General features: G+C 43.5%; 1 protein-coding gene across 2 annotated transcripts in view; it reads right to left on the bottom strand.

Moving 5' to 3' along the window:
* The window catches only part of SGPP2 (sphingosine-1-phosphate phosphatase 2), a 155715-nt gene that overhangs the window by 36672 nt on the left and 99166 nt on the right, over nt 1-19877 (bottom strand). For both annotated transcript variants that reach the window (XM_069574663.1, XM_069574664.1), the window contains 2 exons: nt 10825-11004; nt 7861-7950 (listed from right to left, as the gene is read on the bottom strand). In XM_069574663.1, the coding sequence (XP_069430764.1) occupies nt 7861-7950; nt 10825-11004 (270 nt within the window). The remainder of the gene's footprint in view (nt 1-7860; nt 7951-10824; nt 11005-19877) is intronic.

Below are 19877 nucleotides of genomic sequence, written 5' to 3'. Positions count from 1 at the left end.
GGAAAAGCTGACCCAACAGTGGCCTTTTAGACAGCACTGAGAAAGCAGGTAAAAAATTAATTTCCCTATGTTTCTTGTTAGGAATACGTGTCGAGAGCAGTTCTTGCTGGAAATTGTGCAAAGTCCTAATTTTGGTTCATTTAATACAGAAACATAAAATACTTTCATTTCCTTTCGCATTATCCTAACAAATGGCTGTCTCAACTCTTCCTGAGGTGGACTGAATAATAATTATTTTGTCTTAAACATACACATATATACAACTTTAAAAACAGGAGATGAGGGTTTTACCATACTTATTACTTCTGAAACCAGAAATAATCCTCTATTTTAATGAAAGCATACAAATATTTCTCTCCAAGGTAAAGAGAAAACCATGCACATAATAATGCAGGAACTGATGCATAGAAATGTAACCAAACTCCCTTTTTATCTCAGTAACTAACTCATCCAACAAAATAGAGCTTTGTAGGGTATAATTTATATTACAATTAGCTTTTTTGTCTATATTAAGTAAGGCAGTTTGAAGTCTCTCTCTCTTTTTTTTGAATTTCAAAGACCTTGAAAAAAACACACCCAAAATGCTCTAGTCCAAAGCCAGAACATAGTTTTGTATGGTCTGCAGATAATTTAATATTTGAGAAACTGTTTCAACATCCTCCAACTCCAACCAAAACTAAAGCAATATTTAGGGGAAAAATAAATGAGTAAGCAAACAAAACCTAATATCTATATAATTATTCACAGATCAAGCAGTTTAGAGACAATAAAATAGAGCAGACTTTCAGCTAATCCAAGTCCAAAATAATGGAACAATTATTCACTAACCTAACAACAAAACTCTAATTTTACTGTTAATGTATTGGGGGGTGATTGTGTTATCAGTTAAAAGACCTAAAATCCATTCTGTGTAAGTTGATTAATTTCAGGCATTACAAACAGTACAATCAGCCTTCCTGAATTTCTCTCATCCTTTCCCCACAAATACAATATCCCAGTTTTTGAAACAATAGGAAAATGCAATGATGTCAATGCACAAAGAACACCACTGGTGCTTTGCCTGGTTTCATCTTCTGGCAACAGACTCTAGAGAAAGTTTCCTCTGACATGCTAACTCTACCCATCCCTACCAGTCACAGTCCTTGCTCATACAGGCTGACTCCTGACCCATTCGTCCAATCACACCCTCTTGCATCCCCTTGGACAGTGTTTGGTGCAGCAAAAGGCTAATAATCCAGGCTAGGCCAATTAGACACTTTTTCTTAAAGTCTTCCCACTGCAATCCTTTCAGGAGTAAAACAGAAAGAGTTTAAGCCCTGAGTCTAGACTCAGAGGGAAGGCAACCCAAAAGGATGGATCTACCATGTGGAAAGATGCAGAGATGACTTTGGGAAAAAGAGGTAAAGGAAAGATCCAGTAAAGATCTAGACCCTGGGCCCTGCTCTCCTAGTGGCCACCTGCACCTCTGCCCTTCCTACGTTATACGCTGTGGTTATAAAAACCATTTCCTTTGAAGCCTATAAAAGTTTGAGTTGGTTTCTATTTGTATTCAAGGCATCTTGCCTCATGCACATGGTGAACACTTGAGTTAGGGCATTCTCAATTATAGTAAACTTACTGATTGTTTTTCCAGTTTTTGCTCTTTGGGCACTGTCTTTGAAGCCCACAGGAGTGGCTTTTGGGGCCCTCTTTCTGCTCTGTGACCCTGTCCCCCTGGCCAGGTTCCCATGTCCCAGGGTAATGCCCAGTTCAATCAGTTTTATCTCTTCAAATGAAGCCCTGGATCTGAGAGAGAAACTATTGGGAGCTGGGTTCTGTGCAGAGAGGCACTCTACAGGGAGAGGAAGACACATGTGAGGCTTGGTTGTTCAGTCCCATCTGTGTTGGATTCCACGGGCTATCCCATCTTTCCAAAATATTCTACCCTTTCCCCTGCCCCTTCAGCTGGCTGTAACTGATTTACTTTCTAAACCAACAGAACATGAAATTATACACTAAAAAATTATTTCTGTAAACCATTGCTGAGGATGCTTCTTACTATGGGAAGTGTAAGATTTTAATAAAAATCAGCTTGGGCAAAAAAGAACAGCCAGCTTAGAGGTCCCCAGGTGTGGAACAAGAATGTCACCAGGGTCCCTGTGTTTTATTTCCATGTTTTGCCATAAATAGTTCTAGTAAGTAAGTAAGTGTTAGTTGCTTAGTTGTGTCCAACTCTTTGTATATATTCTCTGTTTAGGGGATTCTCCAGGCAAGAATGCTGGAGTGGGTTGCCATTCCCTTCTCTGGGGACCTTTCCAATCCAAGGATTGAATCCGGGTCTCCTGCATCACAGAGAGATTCTCTACCATCTGAGCCATAAGGGAAGCCCATAGATAGTGCTGACTTCTCTCAAAGTGTCGGTTGCCCAGAGTCCCCTGTGGGGACTACCGGTGTCATTCTTCACATTCAGTAGGAGCTTTAGAAATGTCTCCGTGCATGGAAGGACATCATCAGATTTGGAAATAGTATCCAGGCAGTGGTGTAAAGACAGCTCTATGACATCTTTAAGAGTCAGAACTAATTTGACTTGCTGACCACCTGACTGATGAGTGTGAGGTGCGAGGGTGGTGCTCTAGTTTCTTACTCAGGCGTCCTGGCAGAAGGAAGCGATGCCACGGCTGGTCTGGCCAGATGGCAACATGTGTGGGTTCAGTGCCTCCCCACACTTCACTTGGGCTTGCTCAGGAGTCAGCTGAGCCCGTCCAGAAGCCTTGACGTAACAGCAGACTACTCATCTCTGATGGGAAGGATGTCTTAATGGGCAAGAGAAGCAAATGACTGTGCTCCATGAACTATTCCTCCTCTTGATGCATGGAGAACCTTTTTTTTTTGTAGGTATATTAAATTATTTTTATCATCAACAGTTTCAATTCTTGCACTTGACATGTAGTTCAGTTGCTCAGTCATGTCCGACTCTACGATCCCATGAACTGCAGCACGCCAGGCTTCCCTGTCTATCACCAACTCCCGGAGCTTGCTCAAACTCATGTCCATCGAGTCAGTGATGCCATCCAACCATCTCATCCTGTCAGCCCCTTCATCTCCTGCCTTCAATCTTTCCCAGCATCAGGGTCTTTTCAATGAGTCTAACTCAATGAAACTATGAGCCATGCCATGTAGGGCCACCCAAGACGGATGGGTCACGGTGGAAGGTTCTGACGAAATGTGGTCTACTGGAGAAGGGAACAGCAAACAACTTCAGTAGTCTTTCCTTGAGAACCCCATGAACAGTATGAAAAGGCAAAAAGATATGACACCAAAAGATGACATATAGACATTTGACAAAGCATCACGAAACAAAGCTTAAGTAGTAGTTTTAGTAGGAAAAAATCAGTCCTTGGTCACCAAAAAATAGTTTTATGGATTCTTTGCCATCGCTCAAAATACACTGTTCCCAGTCTACTCAGAAGCTGCTATCTATAAAACACTATCAACAAGGGGAAGGACAGAAAGTTTCCCATGTAATGTCATCAAATTTTCTGAAATTAGTTTTTATTGGAGTAGAGTTGCTTTACAATGCTGTGTTAGTTTTTGCTCTACAGCAAAGTGATTCAGCTGTATGAATACATATATCACCTTGTTTTTGGACTTCCTGCCCACTTAGGTCGCTACAGAACAGAGGAGAGCCATTTATAGGAGGCTGGCAGCCTCCTGGATGACCTATGTGCTGTGAACGTCCGAGCTGGGTGTGATTAGAGCCATTCAGGCGGTGGACACAGTCGGTGCCTATGCAGCTCTGTCCCCACCCTCCTCTTTTGTTCAGGCTTGTGCCTGTGCCCAGTTCTAAAGGATAGTCTAGTCAATGGCTCTCAACCCTGGCTGCACATTAAGATCAACCAAAGAGCTTTGAAAAAACACCAATGCATAGGACTGTATCTTTTACTGTGGTTAAACACACACACAACATAAAATTTGTCATCTTAACTATTTCAAAGCGTATAGTTCAATGGTATTAAGAACATTTACACTGTTGTCCAACTATCACTGCTATGCACCTGCAGAACTTTTTCATCACCCTAAACTAAAACTCTGTACCCCATTAACAATAACTCCCTGTTCTTCCTCTCATCCCTCATGCTCTGGTGACCACCTTCTACTTTTATGTTCTGTGGGAATCCCAGGTGGCACTAGTGATCAAGAACCTGCCTGCCAATGCAGGAGACATAAGATAGCCAGGTTCGATCCCTGGGTCAGGAAGATCCCGTGCAGGAGGCATGGCAACCCACTTCAGTATTCTTGCCTGGAAAGTACCATGGACAGAGGAGCCTGGCAGGCTATAGTCCATGGGTTCGCAAAGAGTTGGACATGACTTTACTTTCTGACTTTGTGAATTCGACACTCTAAGGACATCATATATGTACAATCATATTGTATTTCTCTTCAGTGATTGGTTTGTTTCACTTAGCATGATGTCTTCAAGTTTCTTCCATGCTATAGCATGTGTTGGAATTTCCTTCCTTTTCAAGGCTGAATAATATTCCATTGTACACATGAACCACAGATTATTTATTCATTCATCCATCAGTTGACACATGGGTGGCTTTTACCTTTTGGCTATTGTAAATAATGCTGCTGCTGTACATCTGGGTGTCCAAATATTTTTGAAAAGTTTTCCATGGGATTTGAATGTGTAGCCAAGGTTGAGAAGCACTGGTTTGTGGCTATTCCTGGAGAATGTTAGGGGTCCAGGGGGGAGGCATGCCACCTAGTTGGCCTGGCCTGATTTAGCTGTTCCAAGCTAATTATAATACTCATTAGAGCCAGTAATCAGAAGTAAACATGTCTGACTCCATCAACAGACTTGGACACCCAGAGGGTGGTGTAGGTTTTATTTACCCTACTATTTTCCAGATCTAGCTCCAAGCCTGTAGCCTGCAGAAGCTTACTAGTGTTAGTCGCTAAGTCATGTCGGACTCTTTGCAACCCCGTGGACTATCGTCTGCCAGGTTCCTCTGTCCATGGGATTTTCCAGGCAAGAATACTAGAGTGGGTTGCCATTTCCTTCTCCAGGGGATCTTCTCAATCCAGAGATTGAACCCGGGTCTCCCGCATTGCAGGCAGACCCTTTACCATCAGAGCCAAGAAGCTTACTAAGTTGCTGCTAAATAGAGAAGAGAGCAAATCCATAATTCAACTTCATCTTTCTATTGAAAACATTTGCTTTTGCTATGAGAAATTATGCATCATCTTACCCTGGGCCATGGGCTTCCCAGGTGGCTCAGTGGTAAAGAATCCATGTGCAAGGCAGTAGACTTGGGTTCCATACCTGGGTCGGGAAGATCCCCTGGAGAAGGGAATGGCAACCCAATCTAGTATTCTTGCCTGGAGAATCTCATGGACAGAGGAGCCTGGTGGGCTAAAGTCTATGCAATGGCAAAAGAGCTGGACACAACTGAGTGACTAAACCAGCACCACCACCTTGGCTCATGTCTCTAGCCATGGAGCCTGACTTGGATCTGGGCCTGAGTCAGGGTCTCAAATACTCTTATTTTTTGGCCCATTGTGAAGCACATGGGATGTTAGTTTTCCAGACAGAGATGGATCCCACATCCTCTGCACTGGCAGCATGGAGTCTTAACCACTGGACTGCCAGAGAAGCCCAGGGTCTCAACCTTAGGAGACAAAACTATGTAAGTAAAGGATGTCCCTGAACGCCAGTGGTGGTGCAGGATGGGGAGGGAGAAATAGCTGTGACTACGCGAAGTGCTAGACATGACTGGACGACTGGGCAGGCGCACACACACACACACCCCTTGTTCTAGTTTCTCCTGGGACAGATTTTCTGGAATGGGTGGAGGGACTCATTCCTCGCATCTCAAAGAGAGGCCTTAACGATCTTCCCCACAGATTTGTGCTTCTCCATCCCCTAACCTACTTTCAGACCTAAAGATAGACACAGAGCTGGATTCTTATTGAATCCAGGGTTTTCTGCACCCTCTATTCATGTCTGCAGCCCCACAGTCTCATGTTTACTTTGGTTTTAATTTTAACCTGAGTTCCTAAGATCGCTTTTTAATAAACCCTATGGAAATTAAAAAGTTGCCCCAGATAAAATACTCAAACACCCAAGAGAGTTCTGCTTTGTTCCATATTCAAGCCTGTGGACGCATTTGGAGAGAACCCCATTATGATGAGGTGCAGTGGTGTAGCAAATTGAGAACGCACTCCTCCCCTTTTCCCCTAAAGTCTTAGAAGCCACGCGACACACTGTGCGGAGGGACGGGAACAGCAGGGACCTGTCTTGGTGGGTAGATAATAAGTGTGACCCCTAACTGTTGTGTCATATTTTCACACTCCTTGCATCCTATGCTGCACTCCAGGACCAGCATGGTGCAAAGTCAGCAAGGTCACAAACGGGCAGGAGTTTATCTCAAACTGGGATGTTTAGTTCATCATGGAAAATTTCAGCATTGATTTTGATTTTGGTTTTTTTTTTTTTTAATGTATTGCCTGAAATCATTTCTCTTGATTCCAGAGTTGTTTGGCACCTCTTCAATTTCCTGCCTTCCTGGCCTCACCCTGGGTTCGGCCCCGGTTCCACTCAGGTCCCTACTTTCCTTGGAGTTAGAATTTGTTTTGTTTTGGGAGGAAAGCATGGGGTTTCCCTGGTGGTCCAGTGGTTGTGAATCCACCTGCCAATGCAGGAGACATGGGTTCGATCCCTGGTCCAGGAAGATCCCACCTGCTGTGGAGCAGCTAAGCCTGTGTGCCACAACTATTGAGCCCACGTGCCCTAGAGCCTGTGCTCGGCAACAAAAGAGTAGCCCCTTGCCTGCTCATTGCCACTAGAGAAATCCCATGTGCGGCAACAAAGACCGAGCACAGTCAAAAATTAATCAATTTTTTTTTTTTTAAAAGAAGAAAGCATGATGGTACCGCCCTCTGAATCCCATGCAGCCATAAACTCTTGGACTCTGGATTTATTTTCCTTCCCATTCTCTGCTTCTGCCCATTTTGACAAACCCTCTCCCTAAATCTGTTCCCCTCTGTGGCTTCTGTCCTTCCACCCTCCACCCCTGGATGACCAAGGTCAGGCACAAGAGGAGAAATAAGAAGGCCAGTGAAGGCTGGCCTTTCCCTCTGAGGCCTATGCTAATCCAATTGTTGAGCTTCATGTGGAGAGTAACACAATTAGCAAGGGCCTAGTCCTTTTAAAAGAAATCTATCACCAATTACCATGATAAATAGTGCCCATGGTAAGCCATGGCCAGCGTTTTGCTCTGGAACTCCTAGGCAGATGGCTGGCACACTAGGAAATAGAATTGAGTCATTTCAACTGTGCTAACTGTGGCAGCTCAAAAAAATTCCTAATATGGTTAAAAAAAAAAAAGTAGACAGCTCTTTAAATGCAGATCCATTATGGAAGGAAGCAGGCCCATGATGATAGGCTCTTTTGACCTGCTGGGACTCCTACCCTGCCAGGGCAGCTAAGACTCCTGAATTTCAGAACCATTTCTGTGAGGACCTACGTGAAGAACTTCATCCATCACTCAACATCCCTGATCCTTTGTGTGTTTCTGCACTGCCTGCTTCATCATCAGTAAACCAGCATGTAAACAAATTACCTGAATTTTCATTGTTGTTCTAGCCAGTCTAGCCCAGGCCAGCCTACTTGATAGTATCTTAATGATTCATTACTATCATTATACATGTGCCTTAAGATAATCATTTCCTAATTCATTGGCCTGATGGGAAATAAAATTATAACCTTCACTGGCCTTCTTATGAAATGCAAATAGCTTTATAAACACATAGTGTGAAGAACACACTGGCTACACTCCTATTCAGATATCACCCCAAGACTCACCCACAAAGCCTTACCAGGACCGTATGCATCCCAGTGTAAAGTCGGCTGAGACCCACCAACGTGGAAAACACCACAGCCATCATCAGTCCCAAAACAAAGGGATACTGCAGGGAAAGAAGAGAAAACAGGGTATTAGTTCAGGCTCAGACACACACAGTTTGATGTTGTAGAAGGGAAGGGGTTTCTGATCCATTAACTCCTAGTCTCAATCTCATATTCCTTAGGCCAGCAGTTTGATGATCTAAAATCATTCCAAAAAATGGGAAAACTAAGGAAAGAGAAGGAGAAAATGCCTAGGAATGTAATTCTGGAAGGAAGTTTCACAACATACTGACCTGCAAATAAGACACACTGAAACTTGACCATAGCTATTGTGCTGAAAGTTTTAGTGGAGTAAATGATTTTTTATTTCTACCTATACTTAAAACTTGTGAAATATACAGTATTTCCAAGAGACAAGGTATATGGATGGTGCTATAATTTTACAAAGTCCAACCAGGTACCTTCCCAAGATGTGCTGTGAAGATAAAGCTTGGCAACAACTGGCTTCATAGGGAAGTCTGGAAACAACAATGCCAAGCTAAGACTGGGATATCTTTACATTTGCAGATGAATTAATGAAAACAGTTGCAGGAATCTGGCTAATGATAAGTCATATAAGGAATACACAGATATGCTTATGAACTAGATATAGAGATATAATTCAGTTGTTTCAAGTACTAATATCTGTGGTCTTCCATGGTGCTAAGAATAAAGATGATCCAGAACTGTCTATACTATGTGAAGCTCTTTACAGTCACTCTTCACATAATCCTATGAAGTACAATCTATTGTTAGCCCCAGGCTACAAATGAGGAAACCCTTCACCTTGATAATAAGTTGCATTAGTCTTGAACTTTTGCACAAAGATGGTTGCCCACCGATCATCCCATTTGATCCTCCCAACAGAAGCCAAGGCTCAGAGAGGTGCAGTGACTTGACCTTGGTAACACAGTCAGCAGTGACACAGTCTGAACGAGAAGCCACATCTTCTGAGTCCAAGCCAACATGTGCTTTCCAATGTAACATCTGAGTACAATGATATCGGGTTGTACCACTTTTCTGAAGATTTATCATTAACTGGGTCTCTGATTTTAATTGAAAAAGTGTTAAAAACGGAATAAGCGAATGCAGTCACAATTTAGAGGTTGGGTATTTGCCTAAACACATATTTAAATAAATAAACCCATTTTTAGGGCTGTTCATGAGTAAACAACCTAACTAAATATATTTATCATTAAAAATCAAATAGAAAAAGAACAACTCAGGCCTTAAGAAAACTGTTTCATCATATGAGCTGTAAAGTTTTTAACAAGATCCAGGTGGCCTTAAAATAAGCATATAAATGACTGTTGTTGCTTTCCTGCAGTCAGCCCCACTTGTTGCTTTTTCCCTAAGAGAAGCAAGTTCACAGGCTTCTCTGGATGCTGACAGCTTCCAGTGATGGGGCCAGTGATGGGAGCACTATGTCCTTCTGGGACAGATGGCATGGGGGCAGTACAACATAGCTCAGAAGTCTGCATCCAATAAACTCCAACACTATTGGGGAGCTAAGACATATTTTTTTTTTTTAATCCTGGCATGACATTTAAGTTGGTTAAGATCAAGAGTGGTACGGGGACTTCCCAGGTGGAACAGTGATAAAGAATTCGTCTGCCAATGTAAGAGACGCAAGAGATACAGCTTCAATCCCTGGGTCAGGAAGATCCCCTGAAGTAGGAACTGGCAACTCACTCCAGTATTCTTGCCTACAGAATCCCATGGAGAGAGAAACCTGGTGGGCTACAGTCTATGGGGTCATAAGAGTCAGACATGACTGAGCACACAGTCAGATATAATCCTATACTTGTCCCTTTCCCATTTAGGAGACTGAGGTCAAATCCCAGGTGACCAAATAGAAAACCAGATGGAGTCAAGACCTGACACTAATCTTATTCTCTCCCAAAATAAGCCTCCCGTTTTATCTACAAGCTGAAACATTTAACGCCTCTGGGTTTTTGGTGTAAAGAGGGCAGGAGAAGCCATGCTGCCATTTACACATGAGACTGCTAGTGTTAGCAAAATCCAAGGCTTCCAACAGGTAAAAGATATAATTTCTGAAATTAAGCACCAAAATAGAGCAGAAGTTCTCAGATAGGAAAAATACATCTCATTAAAGTAATAATATAACTTTTATTTATTTTCAGCCATGCTGCGTGGCTTCTGGGATCTTAGTTCCCCTATCAGGGATTGCACGCAGGCACCAAGGTGTTAACCACTGGACCACCATGAAATTCCCAATAGTATATAACTTTGAAAAGGTCTTGCTACAATTGGCATTTAAGTAGATAATAAACGAAATTCTATTTTCAACACTTATTAATCTCCTGTCATTTAGACAAGCTTTCTAGAAAATGTGGACTGATTATTTCTAATGGCTGAGCCCCGAGAAAGGGCAGATGCATCTTTGGGAGCTAATTTGAGCCCAGATTCTACTTCACCCTGGGCCCTGGGATATCAAACTCGAGGATTTGGTGAAATCATCTCCACCCTGGAGAGGCGTTTACCAGGATCATCAGCCCCTCACATCTCTTGCAAACAGAGGATGCAGGCAGTGACTTAAGAGCCATCTGGTCAAATAGCTCAGGGTGAAAATGCTTCCAGAAGGGGGAGACGACACAGCCCAGTGATGCTTGTTTTACTCTTATTATCAATGGTGTCCACTTTCACTCTTGGGCATAACCTGCTTTGGACACTAAATCATATGGTCAGTTCATTGATAAATCATCACTGTTCAATAAGTGTTCCCTCATCTTTACTTCATAAGTTTCATTGTCCTTCAAAAAAAAAAAAAAGCAAAACCCCTGAAGAAAATCCCCTCTTTGCCCTGAAGTCCTGATGCAAAACCCCTCCTTGTTCCCTCACTGGTGTTAAACGGTGAAGAAGAGTCACTGTCTCACCTGGTACCTGTCCATGGTAGAGATAAGGAGGGTGAAGGAGATGGCCGTGGCTGCCATGGCGTGGGTAGATGGCATCCCATATTCAGCGATCACTCTCTTCTCGAGTTTCACGACAGGAGGGGAGAAGGGCCGGGGCCACTTCAAGATCTCTTTGGTTACCTGGCCAATATACATCACCAGCTGCAAAACCAAAGGATAGAAGTAAGCTTAATCAAACAAGCAAAATAATAAACTCCTGGATTCTGTGAATTTATTTCGAGGTTTCTTGTTGTTTGGCTGATATCACCTTTCTCTCTGACCCAGTTGCTCATTGGGGAAGTCTTGGAGGATGATGTTTTCATTGTTTGAAAACAGAAACAGGCCTTCTGGATTCCAGAGGGTCACTGGGCAACCAAGACGTGACACTTAAACATCTTACTTTGGTCATATAGTTAACATTTAGATAGCCAAGCACTGGCCTAAGAGCCTTACAAATATTAACGCAATCCAAAAACAAACAACTGTAGAATGCAGACCCATTTCACACAGGGTAAGGTACAAATCATCGCATATAGCTAGTAAATGGTAAAGACTTATTGGACTGAAATCCAGGGAGTTTGGCCTCAAAATATGTGCCTTAAACTACCACAGTAATACTTCAGGGATGGTCCTGGACTAAGATAACCTAACATTCAGAGCAGACAGTCTTTATTTCTAGTCTTTCCCATTCTGCTGTTTTCCTCTATTTCTTTGCATTGATCACTGAAGAAGGCTTTCTTATCTCTTCTTGCTATTCTTTGGAACTCTGCATTCAGATGCTTATATCTTTCCTTTTCTCCTTTGCTTTTTGCCTCTCTTCTTTTCACAGCTATTTGTAAGGCCTCCCCAGACAGCCATTTTGCTTTTTTGCATTTCTTTTCCATGGGGATGGTCTTGATCCCTGTCTCCTGTAAACTGTAATGAATCTCATTCCATAGTTCATCAGGAAATCTGTCTATCAGATCTAGACCCTTAAATCTATTTCTCACTTCCACTGTATAATCAAAAGGGATATGATTTAGGTCATACGTGAATGGTCTAGTGGTTTCCCCTACTTTCTTCAATTTGAGTCTGAATTTGGCAATAAGGAGTTCATGATCTGAGCCACAGTTAGCTCCCGGTCTTGTTTTTGTTGACTGTATAGAGCTTCGCTATCTTTGGCTGCAAAGAATATAATCAATCTGATTTCGGTGTTGACCATCTGGTGATGTCCATGTGTTGTTGGAAGAGGGTGTTTGCTATGACCAGCGCATTTTCTTGGCAAAACTCTATTAGTCTTTGCCCTGCTTCATTCCGCATTCCAAGGCCAAATTTGCCTGTTACTCCAGGTGTTTCTGGACTTCCTACTTTTGCATTCCAGTCCCCTATAATGAAAAGGACATCTTTTTTTGGGTGTTAGTTCTAAAAGATCTTGTAGGTCTTCATAGAACCGTTCAACTTCAGTTTCTTCAGCATTACTGGTTGGAGCATAGACTTGGATAACTGTGATATTGAATGGTTTGCCTTGGAGACAAACAGAGATCATTCTGTCGTTTTTGAGATTGCATCCAAGTACTGCATTTCAGACTCTTTTGTTGACCATGATGGCTACTCCAATTCTTCCGAGGGATTCCTGCCCACAGTAGTAGATGTAATGGTCATCTGAGTTAAATTCACCCTTTACAGTCCATTTTAGTTCACTGATTCCTAGAATGTCGACGTTCACCCTTGCCATCTCCTGTTTGACCACTTCCAATTTGCCTTGATTCATGGACCTGACATTCCAGGTTCCTATGCAATATTGCTCTTTATAGCATCAGATCTTGCTTCTATAACTAGTCACATCCACAGCTGAGTATTGTTTTTGCTTTGGCTCCATCCCTTCATTCTTTCTGGAGTTATTTCTCCACTGATCTCCAGTAGCATATTGGGCACCTACTGACCTGGGGAGTTCGTCTTTTGGTATCCTATAATTTTGCCTTTTCATACTGTTCATGGGGTTCTCAAGGCAAGAATACTGAAGTGGTTTGCCATTCCCTTCTCCAGTGGACCACATTCTGTCAAGCCTCTCCACCATGATCTGCCTGTCTTGGGTTGCCCCACAGGCATGGCTTGGTTTCATTGAGTTAGACAAGGCTGTGGTCCCAGTGTAATTAGATTGACTAGTTTTCTGTGAGTATGGTTTCAGTGTGTCTGCCCTCTGATGCCCTCTTGCAACACTTACCATCTTGCTCACTAAGTGCAGGCGGCTGCGACGTGGCTCACTAAGCGCAGGGGGCTGCGATGCGGCTCACTAAGCACGGCCAAGAGGAGCTACCCCGCGTCCGAGGTCAGGGACTGCAGCCGAGAGGAGCTACCCCGCGTCAGAGGTCAGTGGTGGCCGGGAAGAGCTACCCCGCGTCCGAGGCCAGTGGCGGCCGGGAAGAGCTACCCTGCATCCGAGGCCAGTGGCGGCCGGGAGGAGACATCTCGCCTCCAAGATCAGGGGCGGCCAGGAGAAGCCACCTCGCGTCAGAGGGCAGGGGCGGTAACCTTGAGGAGCCACCCCGAGCCGAGGCCAGGGCCGTCGCCGGGAGGAGCAACCCAAGGAGTGGTGGCTATGTAGGCACAGGAGGGCCTAGAGGAGCTGTCCCACGTTGAAGGTCAGGAACAGTGGCGATAAGGAGATACCCCTTGTCCAAAGTAAGGAGCAGCAGCTGTGCTTGCTGGAGCAGCCGTGAAGAGATATCCCATGCTCAAGGTAAGAGAAACCCAAGTAAGAAGCTCTATACAGTCAACAAAAACAAGAACGGGAGCTGAATGTGGCTCAGATCATGAACTCCTTATTGCCATATTCAGACTTAAATTGAAGAAAGTAGGGGAAACCGCTAGACCATTCAGGTATGACCTAGATCAAATCCCTTATGATTATACAGTGGAAGTGAGCAATAGTTTTAAGGGCCTAGATCTGATAGATAGAGTGCCTGATGAACTATTGAATGAGGTTCGTGACACTGTATAGGAGACAGGGATCAAGACCATCTCCATGGAAAACAAATGCAAAAAAGCAAAATGGCTGTCTGGGGAGGGCCTTACAAATAGCTGTGAAAAGAAGAGAAGTGAAAAGCAAAGGAGAAAAGGAAAGATATAAGCATCTGAATGCAGAGTTCCAAAGAATAGCAAGAAGAGATAAGAAAGCCTTCTTCAGCGATCAATGCAAAGAAATAGAGGAAAACAACAGAATGGGACAGACTAGAGATCTCTTCAAGAAAATTAGAGATACCAAGGGAACATTTCATGCAAAGATGGGCTCAATAAAGGAAAGAAATGGTCTGGACCTCAGAAGCAGAAGATATTAAGAAGAGGTGGCAAGAATACACAGAAGAACTGTACAAAAAAGATCTTTACAACCCGGATAATCACAATGGTGTGATCACTCATCTAGAGCCAGACATCCTGGAATGTGAAGTCAAGTGGGCCTTAGAAAGCATCACTGTGAACAAAGCTAGTGGAGGTGATGGAATTCTAGTTGAGCTGTTTCAAATCCTGAAAGATGATGCTGTGAAAGTGCTGCACTCAATATGCCAGCACATTTGGAAAACTCAGCAGTGGCCACAGGACTGGAAAAGGTCAGTTTTCATTCCAATCCCAAAGAAAGGCAATGCCAAAGAATGCTCAAACTACCAAACAATTGCACTCATCTCACATGCTAGTAAAGTAATGCTTAAAATTCTCCAAGCCAGACTTCAGCAATACGTGAACCGTGAACTTCCTGATGTTCAAGCTGGTTTTAGAAAAGGCAGAGGAATCAGAGATCAAATTGCCAACATCTGCTGGATCACCAAAAAAGCAAGAGAATTCCAGAAAAACATCTATTTCTGCTTTATTGACTATGCCAAAGCCTTTGACTGTGTGGATCACAAAAAACTGTGGAAAATTCTCAAAGAGATGGGAATACCAGACCACCTGACCTGCCTCTTGAGAACCTATATGCAGGTCAGGAAGCAATAGTTAGACATGGACATGGAACAACAGACTGGTTCCAAATAGGAAAAGGCGTACGTCAGGCTGTATCTTGTCACCCTGCTTATTTAACTTCCATGCAGAGTACATCATGAGAAACGCTGGACTGGGAGAAGCACAATCTGGAATCAAGATTGCCAGGACAAATATCAGTCACCTCAGATATGCAGATGACACCACCCTTATGGCAGAAAGTGAAGAGGAACTAAAAAGCCTCTTGATGAAAGTGAAAGAGGAGAGTGAAAAAGTTGGTTTAAAGCTCAACATTCAGAAAATGAAGTTCATGGCATCCAGTCCCATCAGTTCATGGGAAACAGTGGAAACAGTGTCAGACTTTATTTTGGGGGACTCCAAAATCACTGCAGATGGTGACTGCAGCCATGAAATTAAAAGACGCTTACTCCTTGGAAGAAAAGTTATGACCAACCTAGATACCATATTGAAAAACAGAGACATTACTTTGCCAACAAAGGTCCGTCTAGTCAAGGCTATGGTTTTTCCAGTGGCCATGTGTGGATGTCTGATTTGGACTGTGAAGAAGGCTGAGCACCAAAGAATTGATGCTTTTGAACTGCGGTGTTGGAGAAGACTCTTGAGAGTCCCTTGGACTGCAAGGAGATCCAACCAGTCCATTCTGAAGGAGATCAACCCTGGGATTTCTTTGGAAGGAATGATGCTAAAGCTGAAACTCCATACTTTGGCCACCTCAGGCGATGAGTTGACTCATTGGAAAAGATTCTGATGCTGGGAGGGATTGGGGGCAGGAGGAGAAGGGGACGACAGAGGATGAGATGACTGGATGGCATCACTGACTCGATGGACGTGAGTCTGAGTGAACTCCGGAAGTTGGTGATGGACAGAGAGGCCTGGCACGCTGCAATTTATGGGGTCACAAAGAGTTGGACACGACTGAGTGACTGAAGTGAACCAAACTGACCCTCCCAAGACACATAGGTCTGTTAAGAAAAGACTGTTACTATGCCAGAGAGCTTCACATCACAAGTTTCAAGATTTCTTACAAAAGAGGGAAGAGCAACCTGCTTACTTAAGTCTCTGCATATGCAACTCCAAGTGTGGCCTGAGGACTGTCAGCATCCACACCCCCTGAGGGCTGTTGTATAGGGTCTTGCTTGTACCTGCGGGATTAGAACCCTCATTTTCACAAGGCTCCTAGGTGGTTGCTGTGCACATGAGAATTTGAGCACGGCTTTTCACTATAGTCTTGCACTTTGTCATGGGCTTTAATTATAAACCTCCTCATCTTTCATGACCGTATTGATCTTAGTAGACAGCATACTGAAAAGCAGAGACATTACTTTGCAAACAAAGGTCCGTCTAGTCAAGGCTATGGTTTTTCCAGTGGTCATGTATGGATGTGAGAGTTGGACTGTGGAGAAATCTGAGTGCCAAAGAATTGATACTTTTGAAGTGTGGTGTTGGAGAAGACTCTTGAGGTTCCCTTGGACTGCAAGGAGATCCAACCAGTCCATTCTAAAGGAGATCAGCCCTGGGTGTTTTTTGAAGGGAATGATGCTGAAGCTGAAACTCCAGTACTGTGGCCACCTCATGCAAAGAGTTGACTCATTGGAAAAGACTCTGATGCTAGGAGGGATTCGGGTCAGGGAAAATGGGACGACAGAGGATGAGATGGCTGGATGGCATCCCTGACTCCATGGACGTGAGTCTGAGTGAACTCTGGGAGTTGTTGATGGACAGGGAGGCCTGGTGTGCTGCAGTTCATGGGGTCACAAAGAGTTCGAATGACTGAGCAACTAAACTGAACTGAACTGAAGAGCTTTATTTAGCTCATGATGACTGGAGTTACTTTGCTTTGGAACAAAACCCATGAAAGAATATTTCAAAATACTTTGGGTTAGTCAGCCAGATTGCTTTAGAGTTTCCCATATTCTGGTGCTTTCTTTTAATTCATCTTGCTGTCGAATTCTGAGCATTGCCCCAGTGCACCAATATCCTCCAGAAGGCGCTGCATATGTTTTTTTTTTTGCTTGGCTGGCACTTTGCTCCGAATTAAAAATCAAGAACCACTGCCTGTGCACAGCAGGCCAAATCCCGAGGCTTTAAAGCCTCAGTGACAATCACTCCAAATTCCGTAGCTGTGATTTCTAATCGGACTTTGAAACTTAACCCCTTTACCATCCCCTTCTTACCAGAAACTACTGTCCTGAAACCAGCTTACTCTTCTATGTTTCTGCCTTCCTCCTGTGAGTCCATGACACCCGCATTAGACTATTTTCTGGGGGAGTTGAAAAACTTGCAGATGCTATTGACTACTAAGAATTTCTCCAAAGATGCTTGAATATATTTCTCAATCCTGTCCCTTCGTCGCTTATCAATATCAATAAAATATTACAGGCATAATTACTAACTCTAGTTCACTCAAAAATACTTAGAATCCTCAGAGAGGAAACATTAAAATTCTAAGAGTGAAGACAGACTAGATGACCCTCATTCAGACAAAATTTAATTTCCTTGAAGTTCATGAGCTTCTTTGATTTCATTTATCTTTTGCCTTCTCTGTCTGAAGTTTGCTTTTAAGAATGCAGGCAATTGTTGGTTTTATTTAAAAGTATTCTCATAGCAACACAATTGTGTCTGATCAATAAATTACAAATAGCAATTACTATAATGGCAGTGCTCTTTGAATAAGAGCAAGTGAGGCGATGTTTTTCAAGTTGTAGGGAAAGAGCACCACTCTCAGGATGACCAATCCTGTCTCTGCCATTGCATGCATTACAGCAAATCAACAAGGTGCCCAGGCCTGTATTGGGGCCCCATCCTTGAGTGGGGAAACCACCACACAGAGGATCTCACCATAATGCAAGTATGCTTTGAAAAAAAAAATCATCCGCAGAATTCTATGGGTATATATATAGAGAGAGATAGACTTTGGTGCAACGTGGGGGAACCGGGAGTCCTGGGGCTGAATGTTAAAAGGAAGACTGTTTAACTAAGGTGAGGGATAAACAGAGAAGAATCCAGGTTGCAAGAATAGCATGAGCAAAGACTTAAAGAAGTGATGTTGGGTGGAGCTCCTAAGTCGTTAGGACCAGTGGCATTTTTTGTAATATTTATTTTTATTTATTTGGCTGCACCAGGGTCCTTAGTTGCAGCCTGCGGGATCCAGTTCCCTGACGGAGACTGAACCCAGGCACCCTGCATTGGGAGCATCAAGTCTTAGCCACTGGAGCATCAGGAAAGTTCCCAGTGGAGTTTAAACTGTGAGACACACCATGTATTACAAGGGCTGAGACTAAAGGAACTGACCATACGAGGTGTTGAGGAGGAGGGGGAACCTGGAACTTCCATACAGCACTGAAGAGGTGCAAAATGATACAATCACTGTGGAAAAATAGCTTGGCAGTTTTTTTAAAAAGCTAAAACAAATGACTGCCATAGGACCCAGCCATGCCAATCCTAGGTATTTACCCACAAGGAGTGAAAGCATAAGTCATACATAGATTTGTCCATGAATGTTGATGGCAGCTTCTTTAACAGCTCTAAACTGCAAACAACCCGATTTCCATTGTGGAATAATCATTCAATTGAATTGTTATTTAGTCACTAAGTTGTGTCTGACTCTTTTGAGATTCCCATGGACTGTAGCCCACCAGGCTCCTCTGTCCATAGGATTCTCCAAGCAAGAATATTGGAGTGGGTTGCCATTTCTTCCTCCAGGGGATCTTCCCAACCCAGGGGTCAAACCCACATCTCTCGCATTGGATTCTTTACCATTGAGCCATCATAGAAGCCCATACAAATGAATACTTCTCAGCAGCAACAACAAAATGAACTACAGAAGTCAAGCTACAGCACAGATGAGTTCAGTTCAGCTCAGTCACATCTGACTCTTTGCGACCCCATGTATCTCAGCACGCCAGGCCTCCCTGTCCATCACCAACGCTTGGAGTTCACTCAGACTCACGTCCATCAAGTCCGTGATGCCATCTAGCCATCTCATCCTCTGTCGTCCCCTTCTCCTCCTGCCCCCAATCCCTCCCAGCATCAGAGTCTTTTCCAATGAGTCAACTCTTCACATGAGGTGGCCAAAGTAATGGAGTTTCAGCTTTAGCATCATTCCTTCCAAAGAAATCCCAGGGTTGATCTCCTTCAGAATGGACTGGTTGGATCTCCTTGCTGTCCAAGGGACTCTCAGGAGTCTTCTCCAACACCACAGTTCAAAAGCATCAATTCTTCAGCGCTCAGCTTTCTTCACAGTCCAACTCTCACATCCATACATGACTACTGGAAAAACCATAGCCTTGACTAGACGGACCTTTGTTGGCAAAGTAATGTCTCTGTTTTTCAATATGGTATCTAGGTTGGTCATAACTTTTCTTCCAAGGAGCAAGCGTCTTTTAATTTCATGGCTGCAGTCACCATCTGCAGTGATTTTGCAGCCCCCCAAAATAAAATCTGACACTGTTTCCACTGTTTCCCCATCTATTTCCCATGAAGTGATGGGACTGGATACCATGATCTTTGTTTTCTGAATGTTGAGCTTTAAGCCAACTTTTTCACTCTCATCAAGAGGCTCTGTAGTTCCTCTTCACTTTCTGCCATAAGGGTGGTGTCATCTGCATATCTCAGGTGATTGATATTTCTCCCGGCAATCTTGATTCCAGCTTGTGCATCTTCCAGCCCAGCATGTCCCATGATGTACTCTGCATAGAAGTTAAATAAGCAGGGTGACAGTATACAGCCTTGACGTACTCCTTTTCCTATTTGGAACCATTCTGATGTTCCAGGTCCAGTTCTAACTGTTGCTTCCTGACCTGCATACAGGTTTCTCAAGAGGCAGGTCAGGTGGTCTGGTATTCCCATCTCTTTCAGAATTGTCCACAGTTTATTGTGATCCACACAGGCAAAGGCTTTGGCATAGTCAATAAAGCAGAAATAGACATTTTTTCTGGAACTCTCTTGCTTTTTTGATGATCCAGCAGATGTTGGCAATTTGATCTCTGGTTCCTCTGCCTTTTCTAAAACCAGCTTGAATATCTGGAATGTCACGGTTCACGTATTGCTGAAGCCTGGCT

Source organism: Ovis canadensis, chromosome 2 (assembly GCF_042477335.2).
Source record: "Ovis canadensis isolate MfBH-ARS-UI-01 breed Bighorn chromosome 2, ARS-UI_OviCan_v2, whole genome shotgun sequence".
Taxonomy (NCBI): Eukaryota; Metazoa; Chordata; class Mammalia; order Artiodactyla; family Bovidae; genus Ovis; species Ovis canadensis.
This window is presented reverse-complemented; position numbering and strand designations above follow the sequence as displayed.